At 39.2% G+C, this 18,533-nt stretch overlaps 2 protein-coding genes across 7 annotated transcripts in view; both read right to left on the bottom strand.

Moving 5' to 3' along the window:
* The window catches only part of CTNND2 (catenin delta 2), a 947,506-nt gene that overhangs the window by 490,075 nt on the left and 438,898 nt on the right, over positions 1-18,533 (bottom strand). The gene's annotated exons all lie outside the window — the stretch shown is intronic.
* The window catches only part of LOC105748220 (ubiquitin-40S ribosomal protein S27a-like), a 52,132-nt gene continuing 44,194 nt past the window's right edge, over positions 10,596-18,533 (bottom strand). The window contains exon 2 of the mRNA XM_033436688.2: positions 10,596-11,142. Within this exon, the coding sequence (XP_033292579.2) occupies positions 10,637-11,142 (506 nt within the window). The 3' untranslated portion in view covers positions 10,596-10,636. The remainder of the gene's footprint in view (positions 11,143-18,533) is intronic.

Below are 18,533 nucleotides of genomic sequence, written 5' to 3'. Positions count from 1 at the left end.
TTCTATCACAATTATCTTAAGAATGGTAATATTACAATAGCATCAGGCTGCAATACTAAATTTTAATGGCACATTATTTATTATGAAAGACTTTTTCAACTTATTTTTACTGATATTATTCACGTAGTAAAGATCTCATATGTTTGCCTAAATCCTATAATATGCCTATTTTAAATCTGTAACAGAAAACCGATCAGGACTTTTTCAAATTAAACAATACATGTGAATAATACATTCTTTCATTAAAAAAAAAATGTAATGGCATATCCTTCTACTTAGCATTATCCTTTAGTTATTTATACCCAAATAAGTACAACTGGCAACCAGAGCATTCCAAAGATTGCTTTTCTGTTGTTTGCCCCTATAGTGATAATTTCTATGGTAATTACAAGGATAATCCCGGGCATAACTGTAAATTCTATGGCTAAGCATCCTCAGGAAGAAACTTTAAAAATAATAGATTAGCTTATTTTAATGATGTTACATGTTTGCGTGGTTAAGAACTATTACGTCCCTCTGGGCTAAGAACCCAATGCTGGCACAGAGAGGATGGAAAGCCAGGCTATAGGACATCAATAAAAAGAGCAAATGGAATTCAGTGTTTGCCTTTTTTATCCTAGTCTTTCAACTATTATGGCTGATGTAGTTTATGGCAAGTCTCTGAATTAATGAAGAGAATACACTGGTAAACAGAAATGCATTTCATGTTCCACAAAGGGAAATTGAGTTGCTATGGAAAAATATACCCCCAAATAATGATAAAATTTTATGCTTTTTCTAAAAAAAATTTCAAAACCCAAAAACTAATTTAAACCTTTTTAAAATGCTGGGAAGTCTCAAGTTTTTCAGAAATGCAAGTATTTTAGGTCATACAATTTTACTGCAGAATTCCAAATATATATATATATATATATATATATATATACATATATATATATGTGACTGGAAACACTGATGTTTAGGGAGGAGCTGGGAAATTCTTGGAAAGCTGCTCTTTTCTCACAGAAAATTCACTTTTTACAACTCTCTCTGCTGAAACTTCTAAAGACTTTGCTTTGGGGTTCAGTAATGGATGCCATTATCTGACAACGTCTGCTCCATATTTTTTTAAAAAAGCAAAATACAGCTAGATGCTGAGTGACGTGTAGTTATTCAAGATTCTATTAATTCTATCTGTTCTCTGTAGCCTGTTACACCAATGAGCATTTTGACCTGTATCCAATAATTTCTACAATATTGGCTGTTTTCAGGAAGAAAAAAAAGCTGAGACAGGAAACTCAAACTTCCTTTGAAATACTTCATTTGAGTGAAAGTTTGAAGAATTTTGTGGTTTGCAGACTATGTGCAACATTTGTTTGAAATGCATATGTTTGAAATCCATCATAATGTAATTATATTACACTGATCAACTTTAGGTTGAAGAAAGAAATTTCTGGAGAAAAATCTTCTATCCTACTCATCAACAGCTACCAGTGATGAGTCCCTGCCTGTTTCAGGTTCTTTACATATACAACTGAGACTCTGTCAACTACCCAGAAAAGCAAGTGGCATCACCTCCATTTCACAGGGTTGGGAACTGAAGTGACTTGCCAAAGGCCATAGAGTTAGAAGGTGACAAATGAAGCTGGCTTAGATCTCAGCAACTTCAAAACTTCTACTTCAAAACACTACAGCAACTTCAAAACACTACAGCAACTTCAAAACACTACACCTCTCTCCTAAAACCCTGCTTCTTACTTATAACAGACACAACTACTGTATCAATAAATCTTCACCACCATCCTAAGTTAATGGGTACATGTCGGTGAGAGCTAATATCAGAGGCTGACTTCTAACACTAAAAACCATGTTATCAAGAGTGAAATCACCAGCCACTATAAGCTGTCCCAATGATCCTGCAAAATATTTTAGCTCTCTTTGGAGAGACTGTGAAACTAGGTCACTTATAGATTTATTGAGACCTAATCACAATCTCTTTCCTATTGTCCTGCAATGCTTTAATCGCTGGAAAATTTGTCATTGCTTAATGTAAATCATATGGAGTTGGAAGCAAAAGGACAAGACTCAGAATTATTTATGACAAATAGGGAGAGTTTTCCATCTACGCAATATTCTTAGTTCTAGTATACTGAAAGAATATATAACCCAGGATTACCAGCTGTGATGTAGCCCTCCCCACAAACAAACAAACATCTCATTAAAAAACAAATTCAAAATCGCATTTATGCAATTTAAGCATTTCGTTTTTCATTAGGTAAAGATATAACATGATTCTCTTTTTATTCTTTCCATGCATACTTGTACTCTTCCTTTTGAAGATTGTTCTTTTTTGTTAAATTTATATTACTGTGTTTGAAAGTCATTTAAAATTTGATGACAAGTAACTTTTTAAAAATAAACAGGACTGGGACTTCCCTGGTGGTCCAGTGGTAAAGAATCCGTCTTCCAATGCAGAGGACGCGGGTTCGATCCCTGGTCGGGGAACTAGGACCCCACATGCTGCAGGGCAACTAAGCCCATGCACCACAACTACTGAGCTCTTGTGCCTCAACTAGAGAGGTCGCATGCTGTAAACTACAGAACCCACACTCTTGGAACCCAGGCGCCACAACTAGAGAGAGAAGCCCATGCGCCGCAACGAAAGGTCCCACGTGCCACAACTAAGATCCGACGCAGCCAAATAAATAAATAAATAAATAAATAATAAACAGGACTGATTTATGGAGAATTGAGACTCATTCTCTTATGGAGTACTGTTATCAATAAAAATTTACCTTATCAACATTAACATTTTATAAGCTTTAACATATTTAAAATGAGCCACAGGGTGAACTATTAAATAGCAAAGTATTTAATTTGATTCTCTCCATATGGGTTGTCTTGTATTCTCTGTAACATTTCCTTGATTATATTAGGACTCTACTTATAAAAATTTAATAAAAAAATAAATATAGAAAGAAAGAAAGAGAGAAAGAAAGGAAAGAAAGAAAGAGGAAGGAAGGAAGGAAGGAAGGAAGGAAGGAAGGGGTGAGGGTAGTAATTAAGAGGTACGAACTTCCAGCTGCAAAATAAATGAGTCATTGGGTATGAAATGCACAGTGTGTAGAATGTAGTCAATAACTAAGTAATATCTTTGTGATGCCATATCAAGATCATTGGTGATCATTTTGAAATGTATAGAAAAAAAATTGACCTGCCGCTGTAGATCAATTATACTTCAAAAACAAACAACCATACACACAAACTCACAGAAAGAGACCAGATTTGTGGTTACCAGAGGCGGAGGCGGAGGAAGGACTAACTGGATGAAGGCAGTCAGAAGGTGCTACAAACTTCCAGTTATAAGATAAACGAGTACTGGGGATGTATCGTGCAACATGATAAATATAATTAACACAGCTGTGTGGTATACATGGAAGTTGTTAAGAGAGCAAACCCTAAGAGTTCTCATCACATACACAAATGTTATTTCTACTTTTTAATCTCATTTCCCTATGGGATGATGGATGGTCACTGAATTTATCGTGATAATCATTTCATGATGTATGTAATTTAAATCATTATGCTGGACACCTTAGACTTGTACTGTGCTGTATGTCAATTATATTTCAATACAACTGGTAGAAGAAAAACAAATGTGATTAGCGTGATATTTATTTTGTTTTTCCTAGGTTCTAAATCAATTTTATTTATATTCAAATCAAATATAATTTTTGTTTAGAGGAATCTTATGATTTCTCCATGCTATGCAACCTTAAGATATAATAGAGTATCTATGATAGAAAGTGGTTTTTCTGAGAAGAGTACTTTTTTGGATTCTTTCTTACAAATAAGATAACTTTTCTGAGGATTAGGAAACTGAATACTGGCAAATAATTTAACTCCCCTTTTGCATCATGACATTGAAGATGGAAGTAATTAACGTTTTCCAGGTCTAAGCTGGACAAGGTAGGGAAGAATTTCTGGCTTTTGTTGTTTTTCTCGGTAGACTTAGGAAGAATGCATGGCACCAGGTTCTGTACACTATTCAAACACTGGTAGTAAAGAAGTCCAAGTGTAGGACTGATACATGGAATTGATGTAACTTTTAAAAGGTGCTTTTATTCTGTTGCAGAAGAGAAGGAAGAGATACTCAGTATTATCTTCCCTGCTTCCAAGGCAAAGCACGGTGTAAAGAACCCTGTTGGTTTTGCCAGGTAGGATAATAACACTTTTTTCTGGACCCCCTTCTAATTTTTTCCAGGTCACTTTACTGCAGGGTATACACGTTATGACCATGATCCTCCTACTGTTATAGTGCAAATAATTTATCCAAACCACGTATATTTGTATGAACAACAATGTGTGACACAGAGGCGGCTCACCCCTACTGTCTCATGGTGAGATTTCTTGATTTAAAATTCCAAGTATCCATTGGAAATTTCAAATTAAATGGCAAGAGGTGACCTTTAAAAGTCTCTTCCAGAGACCGCTTAGAAAGTTCTGTGGGAATCATTCCCTCTTCCTTCCTCCTCTTTACCTTTCAGTTTTGGATGTGTTGGTTTAAAAATCAATCATTTTGTCATTCAAGAAGTGGTCATACATTTCCAACAGGAGAGAAAGTAAGGGCATGAGAAAAGATGACTTTTTTACTTTAAATAAGGGTAACAAATGCTTATCAAGGAATGTTTGTTTGGCTCAGAATTAAAGTCATCATATATAATAGGAGTTTAGCATTTTGCTTTCCATCCAAACCAAGACTGCTTGCTCAAGCGCCTTTGAGAAACAACACAAGATGACTTAGGCTATTAGATTCTGTCAGCATAAATCTTCCCTATTGGCAATGGGAATCTATTTATTTATTTAGGAAAAAAAAAGAAAAAGAAAGAAACCTTTCCTATGCCACGAGAATTAATGCTACTAAATGAATACAATTAAAGACAATGGAACTTTTATCCACTGTTATGAATTAGTCTTTGCACAGCACAGCACCCACAAGACTACAAATTATATTTCTGTCTTTATCCACTTGGCCAAATGTGCACTTATTACCACCATTCATTTAGAATCTAATTCAATCATCTAGGCAATAGATTTTAATGGGTTCTGCTACTTCTTGATGTGCCCCAGGGGAAGAAGGATTTTGTTTGGTTTTCCTCCCTGAATCTAAGAGACTGTGTCGGTTCTACCCACTTGTAAAAACAGTCTTGCTCTGCATGTTTGCTGTGCAAAATAGGGTGTGGTGAGCATGGAAAAGAGACTCATTTTAGGGAAACCCTCCAATTTTACGTGATATTGTATTTATAGTAACAGGAAGTTATACACAGATTTATGGTCTCACATCAGTGGCTAGACACAGGTGCTGTGACCCAGGAGAGAGCTGTATCACACGGGAGTAGAGAAAATTCTGCTCATGCATTTAGTTGCATGTTTCTACATTTCAGTCCTAATACCTGGGAAGGCACACTTCAATATGTTCTGTTAATTAAAAATTTTATCATAAATTATTTTTGCCCCAAATATTATCCAGAGTAAAGGTCTAGGAGCTATTTTGTACAGATAATCTCAAAACGTAAAATGTTTTAGAAGCAGAATTGCTATATATATCAGCTCCACCATGGAGAAGCAATATTAATTCACCACATTTTATTTGCACGACAATTGACATGTCATCACGTTAATTCATGTGACACCCTTTATAGTATTATCCACATTTTTAAGATCAAAAGAGGTGACATCATTTGTTCAAGGTCACAGAGCTAGTCGGTGGTGGCACCAGGACTTATGACTCCACAGTTGACATTCTTTCCACTTTATCTCCTTAAGAAATTGGAATACTCATCGATTCATCATTGGTAAAGAAGAGGAAATGTATCTTCAGCTCCTAAGGGTCATGCTTGATTATTCCCCAGATGTGGACTGTTTTGGTCACCTCTCAATTCATGCCAGGATATGCTTTCATAGCCTCCCTTAGAGCAGATTCTTGCCATCATTTTGGATGACTCCAAAACGCCAAAACACGGCCCTTCAGCTCCTTGCCTGTCTCCACTGCTGAGACATCTGCTTCCCACCAGTTCAGCCACCCCTGGAATCCACTGTCATCTCCCTGACTGTAACCCCCTAGAAACTTAATCATGTTACCTGATGAGAGGCAAAACAGTACAGTGGGGTTTCCCTGGTGGCGCAGTGGTGAGAGTCCGCCTGCCGATGCAGGGGACGTGGGTTCGTGCCCCGGTCCAGGAAGATCCCACATGCCGCGGAGCGGCTGGGCCCGTGAGCCATGGCCACCGAACCTACGCGTCCGGAGCCTGTGCTCCGCAACGGGAGAGGCCACAACAGTGAGAGGCCCACATACCACAAAAAAACAAAAAAAAACCTAAACAACAAAAAAAACAAAAACAAAAAAACAGCACAGTGTTACTTTCATGGGCTCTGGAATCTGACCCCTGGACTTCAACCCTATTCCAGTTCTACAGTTTACTAGCTGGGCAAGTTTTAGTGTCATGGTCCTAAAAAAGTTGATAAGATTAAAAGAGTTAATAATACATGTAAAGAGCCAAACAATCTGGCATTTAGTTAGTGCTGAATAAATAGCATCTTTTTAAGCCCTTCAACCTTTGACCCCCTCTTTCTCTCCAGTCTTCACCAATGTGTATACTGGGGGAAATCCCTGAGAATTGTGACTGTGAAGGAATGGAAACCCGCTGGCTAAATTCCATGAGAGAGTGGTTCCTAGACCAACATAGATGCATGGAAGACACAGGTGCATGGAAAGAAGTACAAATGATGGGGTTTACAGATACAGGGATGGGAGCAAAGTCCAGATAGGCTGCTGGATTCTGAGTAACATGAGAAAACTGGGAACACCGTGAGCCCAGGAAACATAGGCAGGGATGAGTTGTCCTAAAGCACATTTTCACACAAGCCTGATGGCTGGGGAATTCCAGGTGAATGTGTGAATGTGAAATTCCCTTCAAGAAAACAGTATCTGAGCAGAATGGGTCAAAAGACTGGGAAGTGAATCAGAGAGCAAGCAAATCTTCGTCTCCAGTTCATTATTTCTCTGTCTGGGAGAAGGGGACCACAGTAATAGCTGTTCCCTGACTTGACTTTGTACCTTGGAGACTCCTAAGGCACATTCACATATTGAAGTTTCTTAGAACTCCTATTGCAAACCAGTAAGCTTAACTGTGTTGCAGCCTGGTCCTCCTGTTCCTAACTTTTATTTATTCTATGTTCATCTTATCTTCACCCCAATCTAGGAGATCAGATGTGAGATTTTTACCGTGGAGAAAATAAAGGACAAGATACAAGACCATGTTAGAAAAAGTTACCAGAGTACACAGTTCTAGGAAGTTCACTTTTGCAGAGATGGTTTGGATTTAGTGATTCACGTGTATAAGAGAAAAACACTGGGTTCCTTGATTCCAAAAACTAGCTCTCCATGCAAATACTAGGGGATAACCCCCTGAACTCTGCCATCTCACTTTGTTCACCTATATAGTAGAGATTATAGTGCTGGTCTGACTCAAAGGAAAAAAGAAGGTAAAAGTTAAATGAGACAATGCATGGAAAGTGCTTAGCAGACGGCTTGACACAGATAAAGGAGATATTGCAAGTTTTGCTTTTATTATTGTTATTTTACTCTTCGGTTTACAGAGTTCAAAAGCTTAAACTATTTAACAAATATCATATGATATAGCTTATATGTGGAATCTAAAAAAAATGGTACAAATGAACTTATTTACAAAACAGAAATAGAGTCACAGATGCAGAAAACAAACTTATGGTCACCAAGGGGGAAGGGAGGGGGGATAAACTGGGAGATTGGGACTGACATATACACACTACTGTATATAAAATAGATAAGAACCTGCTGTATAGCACAAGGAACTCTACTCAATACTCTGTAATGACCTATATGGGAAAAGAATCTAAAGAAGAGTGGATATATGTATATGTATAACGGATTCATTTTGCTGTACACCTGAAACTAACACAACATCGTAAATCAACTCTACTCCAATAAAAATTAATTTAAAAAAAAGCTTAAACTACTTAGAGTACAACAACACTGTTGGTGATAAAAAGAACTCTGTCTTCCAAATATGAGGCCAGAGTCCTAGGTTTTCACTGAAATCTTATCTCTGGAAACAGTCTTATATTTGCCAATTTAGAAAAACAAGTAGTGTCGTAAATATGAAAACTGCGCCTTAAGTTCTACTTGGCAGTAGGTGATGGAAGGTTTTGCTTTGTCTTATTAACTACAATAGATTGAAAAAGAATGATATACATCTTTTTTGCACTTTTTAAAAGCCAAGAAGAAAAACAACAAATAAAGTGATAGACTTAAAGCTGCCCGACCTTCACGTACTTCATCAGCACACATTGCTAACTGAGGTATCTGATCTCAGAATGGAAAATGTTTCCAGATAATTCTTTTATTTCTCCACTAGGCAAGGAAAGCACTTCTTCTCCACAGACCATGAATCCTCAAACTTGCATAAAGATATTGAAATATACTTTCATTTAAAACTTCAAAACAAATGACAATAACGATAAAACTATTCTAATATAATTTCTAACCCATGTGGAAGGAGTCATGTGTACACCTGCCAGAGTGTGTTCAGTCAATATTGTATTTGTGCTTAATATTTTATGATTTTACATATACATTTAGGTCCATATCATGTTGCAAGTACCTTCAGATGAAATCAGACTCTACATTCTTCTCCTCACCTCTCACAAACCTTGTGGTCTGTGTACCAACAAAGGGTATGACGGTTAATAACTGAAGCAATCTGATCAAATGATGTTGCAATATTGCAAAGTTTACACTTTGAATTTTGAGGAAGCTGAACCTTTCTCAAACAATAATATTTATGCATCATTTTGACAAGATCATCCAACTGGAATGGACAGAGCTCTCATGCCCTTTTGACAAAAGATTTAATGGTCTTGCTTCCAGTACATTCTGCCCTCAAAAGTTCATTCTACAATAGTCAGAGGGTGCCTCCAACATAGGTGAGACTCTGGTATTCCTCACTAATAGCCTGCTGAAAGCTTCTCATCTCACTCGTCATAGGGCTGTCTCAGAAAACAATAATCTAAGAAGGAACAGAAAACAGATGACCTAAGGAAGAAATTCAGTGGAAAAATGCAGAGAATAAATTTATGTTTAATATTTGTCATCTGTTTCCTTAATTGCCCAGCCAATTTCTTCTCTCTCTTTTTTTAAAATAAATGTATTTATTTATTTATTTTTGGCCGTGTTGGGTCTTCGTTGCTGCACATGGGCTTCCTCTAGTTGAGGTGAGCGGGGGCTACACTTCATTGTGGTGCGCGGGCTTCTCATTGTGGTGGCTTCTCTTGTTGCGGAGCACGGCCTCTAGGTGCATGGGCTTCAGTAGCTGTGGCACGTGGGCTCAGTAGTTGTGGCTCACAGGCTCTAGAGCACAGGCTCAGTAGTTGTGGCGCACAGACTTAGTTGCTCTGCGGCATGTGGGATCCTCCCGGACCAGGGATCAAACTTGTGTCGCCTGCACTGGCAGGCGGATTCTTAACCACTGTGCCACAGGGAAGTCCTGCCCAGCAAATTTCTGAATTTAACTTACATCAGAAGAGCTTAAAAGTTGAGACACTAGATTTCACTCATATTTTCATATTGAGAAATATGTGCATGAGAACCCGAAATGTACCTTTCCACTGTTCTCTACTATGCCACCCTCATTAATTGATTAATGTTCTACCCCCAGAAGTGGCCCTGCTGCATTTCTCTATCTGTTCCTAAATCTGGCCTCATTCCAGCCATGCTGGTCTCCTGTAAATACCTCAGGGCCTTTGCACTTGCTACTCCTAGTACTTTACCCTGGGACACAGCTTCCTCCCTCTCTTCTTCCTGTAGGGTTCTCTGCTCAAGCATCATTTCACCATAGCACCCTTCCCTTCACTCTTTTCCCCCTTGTTCTCCTTCATTGTTCTTTATAGTTCTTCAATTTTCTTTCTCCCCTCACTAGGCGTGAACTTCATGAAGGCAGAAACTTTGCTTGTTTTGCTTACTGCTGAATCTCAAGCCCTGGAAATTTGTAGAATAAAAGTGCCACTAAATAAAAATTCATTGGATCAACTGTGTGAATAAATAAGTGAAGCATTTTCAAATCCTATCTGCACATGGCCAAATATGCAAACAGAGAGCAGAAGGCACAACAGTCCCCATGTCGGGCCAAACCCAGTCCTTTTATAAGAACCTGAGGCTAAATGTAAAAATAAACCCAAGGAGTGAGAAACAGGCCAGGTGGGAGTAGACCCACTAAGACTTAGAGTCAGAGATTGCTCACAAACCTCTCAGCTATTGGAACTAAGAATGTCTCTGCTAGTCTAGCTTCAGGAATTCTGTGACTGGCTTTTCTCAGGGGTGGATTAAGCCCAGAGAAAAGGGGTCAAGATCAGTGTGCAGTCTGTTCCCCTGCCCTTCAATGTGGATGACCTAACTCATCTAGAGCATGTTCTGGCTCCAATGAACTAGTATTATAAAATCCTTGAATTTCAAAGCTGGCATGGATTTTTGCGTAGTTGAGCCAACACGCCTCATAAATGAGTAAACAATAGAGTGAAAATTTTTTTCATTAGTTCATGTCTTTTATTAACCAATATACAATTACTTGTCTTCTGGTTTGTTGAAACAATAGGTCAGACAACATTTGCCACAATGTCTGTCAAAGTGGCTGGCCATAAAAACTCCAGCACCACATTCATTTGAAGGGCACTCCCAACGAAGGAGACTGATTTTGCCATTCTCATCCACCTTATAGTATTTCAGGACAGCCAGCTTAACCTTCTTTCTCTTACGCTTGTTCTTCTTGGGAGTGGTGTATGACTTCTTCTTCCTTTTCTTAGCACCACCACGAAGCCTCAACACAAGATGAAGAGTGGACTCCTTCTGAATGTTGTAGTCAGACAACGTACGTCCATCTTCCAGGTGCTTGCCTGCAAAGATCAGTCTTTGCTGGTCAGGAGGAATTCCTTCCTTGTCCTGGATCTTGGCCTTTACGTTTTCTACTGCATCCGAGGGTTCGACCTCGAGAGTGATGGTCTTCCCCGTCAGGGTCTTCAAGAAAGTCTGCACATTGGCGGCGGTGCCACTGCAGATGGAGGATCCAAAAGCTAGAGTGACATTTGTAAAAATTCAAATGTTTGCACTCAAGGCTTGGGGAAACTATCTTCCAAGAAATAATTTTAGATTAGAAAGAAATAAGGACTGAGTCATTGCTTCTGAGAGATGCTATGTAGCATCCACAGAAATCCCTGGTGAAGCTTAAAAATTTACAGAAGAATAGAGTGGTGTTACTATCAGTGTGCTACACTGTTATTTGATACCCAGGTATATTGAGTCCTGTGGTCTGGGTTGACCTAACAAAAGGTGACAGAGGAAAACAAGGGCAGGAGGTAACCAGGTGAGTGACCAGGCCATGGTGGTATCTTTGTCCATTTGGGCCGCTCTAACAAAAATACCCCACAGAGTGTGGCTTATAAACAACAGAGATTTATTGCTCACAGCTCTGGAGGCTGCAAGTCTGAGATCAAGGTGCCAGCATGGTCGGGTGAGGAACCTCCTCTGGTCAAAGACTTCTCATTGTGTCCTCATATGGCAGAAGGGATGAGGAAACTCTCTGGGGTCTCTATTATAAGACATTAATCCCATTCCTGTGGGCCCCATCCTCATGATCTAAGTGGCTCCCAAAGGCCCCACCTCCTAATACCATCACATTAGGGGGTTAAGATTTCAACATATGAATTTTGGGGGGACACATTCAGACCATAGTGGTTGATTTCAAGGCGTCCACAGAGGGTCACTGAAATTTGACCTTGCTGACAAATGAACGCCCCTCTCCTCATTGTAATCCAAAGATATCTAAACACACTTCTGCAAGTTGTGGCCACTTGGACCAAACAGAGGGCATAATTCCTGGCTAAGAGCAAATAGCTGAGGACTAGAGAGATCACAGTTCTAGTTTTAAAGTCTAGGCTATTCATGGCTCGTTTTTAATGACTTGTCAGCCAGAGGACTCAGGTAACCTGCCTCTCCCACTTCAGGCATGGCCTGGATCCCTGGCATTCAGTCTGAATTTGATCTATCAAAAGCACTGATATCTGCAAAGCTTCTCCTCTCAACCTGAGTCCTGGCCTTGGCCTCTTCTGGCTTCCCTGTTCTTCATTGCCCACTTCCTGGTGTGGCAGTGGACACTGTTCACCATTTGTGGCCACAGGCTTCAGTCTTAGGATATTATAAGTGCATTTACGGAAGAAATTCTTCAGAATGATAAGCTGGATACTGAAATAGGCTACAATGAGAAAAAATGTCAACATGAAAACTGAAGCAAAGGAATTCAAATAAAAAGTGAAGTTAGAAATATAAATGGGAAATAAATTCCATTACTGGGGTCGTGGAAAGTAACTGACTTTTATATTATAGCGTGTTTTGTTTAAATAATTACAGATTCAACAAAGAAATGAGCTGCTACCATTCCAGTCTATGTGTTTCTTAACTTTGGTTTACAGCAAATAAACCACCAGAGTGTAAAGAAGCAAGCAAAAGGACGACCAAGTTAACTACCCAGAAACTGCCTCTGTCCCATGTGGACTCTGCATGGGTGCCCTCCCTTCTCTGTATTTGCATACTGCTCACTCCTCAGTCTTGATAAAGTGTGGACTATCCATCAATCTCAGTCTTACATTTAAAACTCATTAAAAATCTATTTGCCATTCCTCTAAAAGATTAATCACACAAGTCCAACATGATAGCTTTGCCAATTAAAATGCTCCCGCTTTACCGTTTCATTTCAAGTGTATTGTAATTATATTATATTGTTTCTGGTCGAGTTAGAAAATTTATTCAAATAATAATCCTATTTTTGGTATATGGTACACTCTTAGCACTATATCTCATGTTAATTATGCACAAAACTTGAAAATGTACTTATGTGTCTAAAGAAGTAAGATTGTCTTTGTCTGCCTGTCTATCTATCTATCCATCCATCCATCCATCCATCCATCCATCCATCCATCCCTTAAACTGTGCGGTTATGTAAATATCCATAAATCCATAAGAAGGGCTAATTACTTACCCTTTGGGTGTCTTGGCTTTTTATGCAACCACTTTTCTATCTCTCACTTGTGTGTCTGTGTTTTTTTTGGGGGGGCTCGCCGTGCGGCATGCGGGATCTTAGTTCCCGGAACAGGGATCGAACCCACGCCCCCTGCTGTGGAAGCGCGGAGCCTTAACCACTGGACCACTGGGGAAGTCCCTCACTTGTGTTTTTAATAAGAAATTTATACCAGAGATCACATTCATTTGCCTGCTCCGGCTTATAAACAGATGCATAACGGGAATATGGTTCCCAGTTATGAGTTTTGAGAAATCACTTGTGCTTAGTCGATCCTATGAGTTAGAGAGAGAAGCAGTTCCTGGCATCATTCCTTATGTCCCAACTCTTGACTTATCCTTCTCCAGGATTAAGTCAGAGCACAAAACCCTTGTTCTAGCTGTCCTAGATACTCGAGAAAGCATATATGGATGTGTTTACAATATTAAAAAAACTAATCTTAAGGATCCTTTTTTTTCCTTTGTCATGCAAAACAGCAAACACAGCAAACACTGACTCAATTTCTTTTCTTTTTGATTTTTAATGAATTGGAAAGCACTGAGTGAAGGAGACAGATGTTCATGAACTCCAGGTCAAGCTAAGCTTTGGCAGCCAGAAAAGTGTTCCTAATAAATATGATTTTATTTGTAAATGAGAGAGACAGATTTCTGGTTTTCTTTTCCACTCTCAACTGATTAGTGTGGCTAGCTCTACAGAGATTGCCAAAATTAATTAGAACCAATTTTAATTAATTATTTCGAGTTAATTTTTGTTAACTAGAGGTGATCCAGAACTAAGATTCACTTTTGAGATTATATCTAGGTAAATGATTCTAAAACTAAATTGTAAATATGTTGGATTTTTCATTCATTCATCAGATATTTACTGATACCCTACAATGTGCCTATGCCTCTTTAAGGCATTGGGAAATTTGGTAGTTAACCAAACAGACAAAAATTCCTTCATTTGTAGTTGAGAGAGAAAGATAACAAAGTAAATAAGTAAATACATATAGAGTATGTTAGAAGGCGATATAAAGGAAACAGGGATACGCAGTGTCAAGGGTTCAGCTCTAAATAAAGTATTGTGGGGTCCTCACTGAGTGGATGTTGAGAGGGAGCAGGCAGGTGATGAGATGTCAGGAGAGCCCCAGGTGAGGGAGGAGCATCTTCAATGTCTCTGGGGGGAGAGAGCACCCCAAGGACAGTGTGCCTACAGCCCAGAAAGGGGCTGAGCATCAAAAGACGAGCTCAGTGGAGCAACAGGGCTCCGGCAAGAAGGAGAATGGCCTGTCACTGCAGGAACTTTGATGTTTACTCTGAGTATCTGAAAGGCCATAGGAAGTATTTGAACTAGGAAGTGAACTGACCTAATTTATGCTTTTAAAGATCATGCTGACTCTGGTGTTGAGAACAGACTGTTGGGGAACTGAAGCTGGGAGGCTGGTAATGGGGTAAAGGTAACAATTTAGGTTCAGTGGGCCAGTGGACCAGGCAGGTAAGGAGGTGGTGATAGGTGGTTGATCCTGGCTAGATCATGAAAGTAAGGTGGCAGGATTGGTTATTGGTTAGAATATAGGATTTAAGAGATAAAAAGAGCCAAGATTGACTCATATGCTTTATTAACTAAAATTATAGGAATAGTCAATCATGGGTTTGATGTAGGTGTTCATTCATTGTGACCATATTTACTATGAATTCCTAAAAACATGAAAGAAGGAAATCTTTCTAAGCTACCTTGAGTACAGGTAGGGATTCCAATATGATTTCTTCCTTTATGCTTTGATTTCCCTCATTGAAAAGATATTTCTTTCTTCTCCCCTGCCAAATATTTTCTTTAGACTTCATAAACATCTTAACGTTTTTTTGTCTTTCAGAGCACACATTTTTTCTTAAATAATTATGTTGAAAATTACTAAATATACCTTATATTTTCACATAGTTACTGTTCATAGTTATTAATCTGCATACCTTTTCCCATTAAACTGTAAAATATTTTTTTAGAAAATTCTTTCACTATGTGTACTCAAAGTTTTTCTTGAAATAGCAGAAGACACCCCAAACTAGACTGTTCTTTTTTTGCATTCTCTTCCAGTCCGTGTTGTTACTTTCACAAAGTGAATACAATTCATGGGTTGCTCTCAATTACTGTAGATGGATATGCATGTTTCAGCAAATAGTAAAAAATTTGAAACATAATAAGTGTAGCAGCTGTGCACCTGGGCATTCTCACATGATCTCTGTCCCAATTTTGAAATGCAAGGATTAAGCAAACAAAAGTGAGACAGCTTTCCTGTCACCTTTATTTTGCCAAACTGACTCAAATGAAGATGACTTTTGACCGTATGATTCCCGATCTGTAATTATTTCAGGAGCAACTCCTGAAAAATGCAGAGCTATCACAAAACATCTGTTTCTCCCTCCACAATCGTTCAGACCCTGAAAATATTAAAACCGATTAGGGCGATTAAATACATTTAGCAGGGTGGTCCAGTTTAGCCTCTCAGAAAATACTGGAGAGAAGATAACCAAATCCGTCTGGAGTTTATTGATATTCCTTGGAATTTCATTATAAGAATGTGGGTACTGCTACAGCACATGGGGACTAACTCACACAGAATGTGGTCAAAGACAGTAGTCAACTTCAGTCCACAGGTACAGATGGCCATTTTTGAGTAACCTTCCCTAACGGCAGACTTTATGGAAACAGTTTGGGAGTACAACTAAAAATAAACTTCATGGGACTTTTATTTCCTAATTTAAAAAGATAAAACAATTTTTAATAAGAGACTGCTCTGTCCTACAGCCATTCACCTGGAAGGTAGCTCATTTGGAAGAGCTACTGATTATCATCGAGTTCTAGATCTTTTATCGGTGTATCCTATATCCTGACACTCACCCGTCAGTTTATTCATGAGTTCGTTTGGATCCACCGTCTTTGAAAAAAATTGAAGAAATTATGGCAAAATGGACTAGCCAATGTCTTCCAAACTCTACCATCAAATCAACACTAGACTATGACGCATCACATTTAGAGGAAAGTTTACAGACTCAAGTGTAAAAATTACTATGAACAATAAGAAAATTTTATCTCCTTTCTCTTCCTTTTCCAAAGTGTTCAAAATTACCAGCTACCATCTTGCATTCTAATTTGAAGTATTTAAAAAAAAAATCATGCCTCTAATAATGACAGTCAAAAAATTACTTGCTAAAGAGCATACTTATTCCCAGACTCCTGAGATACTGACAAGATGACAGCATTTCCAAGGCCCCTGTTCATCATTGTTCTGTAAGACTGTCAGTATGAAAGTGACTGATGCCTTCTCATCCACTTGCTTCCCCCCACCCCATCAACCAACCAATTCTTTGTGACAGGCTCATTTTCAGGGCAAACAATGTTCTATGTGTTGGTCAGGTTTCCACACATGCATGTACAGAAGCAGAAATGTTACACAGGTAGAATTAACAAGGAAAGAAAACGGTGTTATGGCCATTTTTCCAGGGTCCAGGGATCCCAAGTGTGGTCAAGAAGAAGGAGCTGGACACAGCAAAGATATAGAGCCCATAATAGGACCCAGATGCCCAGGCCCAAGGGTGGTATTACTCACAAGGGTACTCACTGGAGCCATCCAAAGAGCACAGGCATAAGCCAATCCACAAGACTGGTACCCATGTCATTGCCTGCAGTTGGTCTGAACCGTGGCCCACACATGCAGGAGGTATCACTGGAACCAGCACAGGCTGTGGGTTCCATCAGAGGATGAGGAGAGCCAGGCTCTCCAGGCTCACCTGCCCCCACCTCAGACATGACAGGCCACCTAGACCATGTGATTGCTTCCCTCCTTTCTCCCCACCTTCCTCTTCCTGCGTGCTTTCTACTTGTCCTGGCTTTATTTCAAACGGACCAACCCTGAGAAGCCCCTCTCTCCTCTTCCCTCACTGGGACCAGTCTTACTACATGTCCAAGGCTGAGGAGAGTCCGGACAGTTGAGGTCTCTGGGGTGAGTGGCTATTGTGTCAGTTCCTGTTCTCTAAGTTGGGCTGGTGCCCGACGCTACCCAGAACATTCCTGAAGGTAAATAACTTGTGATAGGGTCTGGCCTTTGAAATATAATTTGGTTGGTTTTCTCTGTGTGTGTAGGTATGTAAAAAAATAACTAAGTAAACAAATAAATACATTTTGATTTGATGTTTAAAAAAGGTGATTGGGTTCCTAGGAGTATCTTTGTACTTATAGAAATTTTAAAGTTGTTTAAGCAGCAGGTATTGGGGATTTAGTTCCAGTGAATTATGACCAATTGGTTGTCTTGTACGACTAACATTCCATTTTTTTGGATATGCAGAATTATTTAAAACGTTGAGTAAGTCTTTAAGCATCTAACACATATACAATATTTTTAGGGGGAATAAAGATGAATAAGAAAAACTTCCTATTTTTAAATTTAGTTAATAAAAAGAATAGGATTAAAAGTACATGTTAGCTTTTAGTGATACTGTGCTGTTCTTTTTCTTTTAACTAAAGTATTTGCTTTTTCTTCTTTTATTAATTCAAATTAGAGTTAAAAATCTCTCAGTGTAAAATGCCAAGCTGGAATAATTAATCTACACCAAGAAATGGCAGAAGCAGCAGGGAGAATGAAACTCAAGGCTCAATTAACAATAAAAGAAAACTGCACTGTTGTGATATTTCCAGGGTGCCAGGTATCCTGGGATCAAGGTGGTCCCCAGCCCATGGAAGAGGGAATCACAGCAACCTAATAGGTTATATGATCCTTTGAATGAGAATTTAAGTATCAATCAAGTCTTCTGGCCACTGGAGGTGAAGGTGAAAGGGTAAGATAATTTTATCATTATGTGATCATAAAATAGAGTCATTAAGATAAATAGTAAATACACTTATGACATTCTTGTTGTAAAAGAAAAAAGGGGGGGTGGTTCCCTGGTGGCGCAGCAGTTGAGAGTCTGCCTGCCGATGCAGGGGACGCGGGTTCGTGCCCCGGTCCAGGAAGATCCCACATGCCGCAGAGCGGCTGGACCCGTGAGCCATGGCCGCTGAACCTGCGCGTCCGGAGCCTGTGCTCTGCAATGGGAGAGGCCACAACAGTGAGAGGCCCGCGTACTGCAAACAAAAAAAAAAAGGGTGGGGGATTATGAAGTGCTTTTCAATCAAAGCAAACTCACTCAGGATAAAAATTGGGGGAGAATGAAGCCATCTCAGTGGTTCCACGGTGTAAACCACAGAAGAGATGATCTGTCAAAAGAACAGCAAGATTTCAGATCACTCTCCAGACACAGTACGCAAGGTGTTTATCCGGAAATGTCCAAGGAGCATAGGGACAATCCTTGAGTCAGTCAAACATTCCCGGGTGGCTTTACTTATAGTGACTATACTTGTTCATTTCTAGAAATTCTA

This window comes from Orcinus orca, chromosome 3 (genome assembly GCF_937001465.1).
Source record: "Orcinus orca chromosome 3, mOrcOrc1.1, whole genome shotgun sequence".
Taxonomy (NCBI): Eukaryota; Metazoa; Chordata; class Mammalia; order Artiodactyla; family Delphinidae; genus Orcinus; species Orcinus orca.
This window is presented reverse-complemented; position numbering and strand designations above follow the sequence as displayed.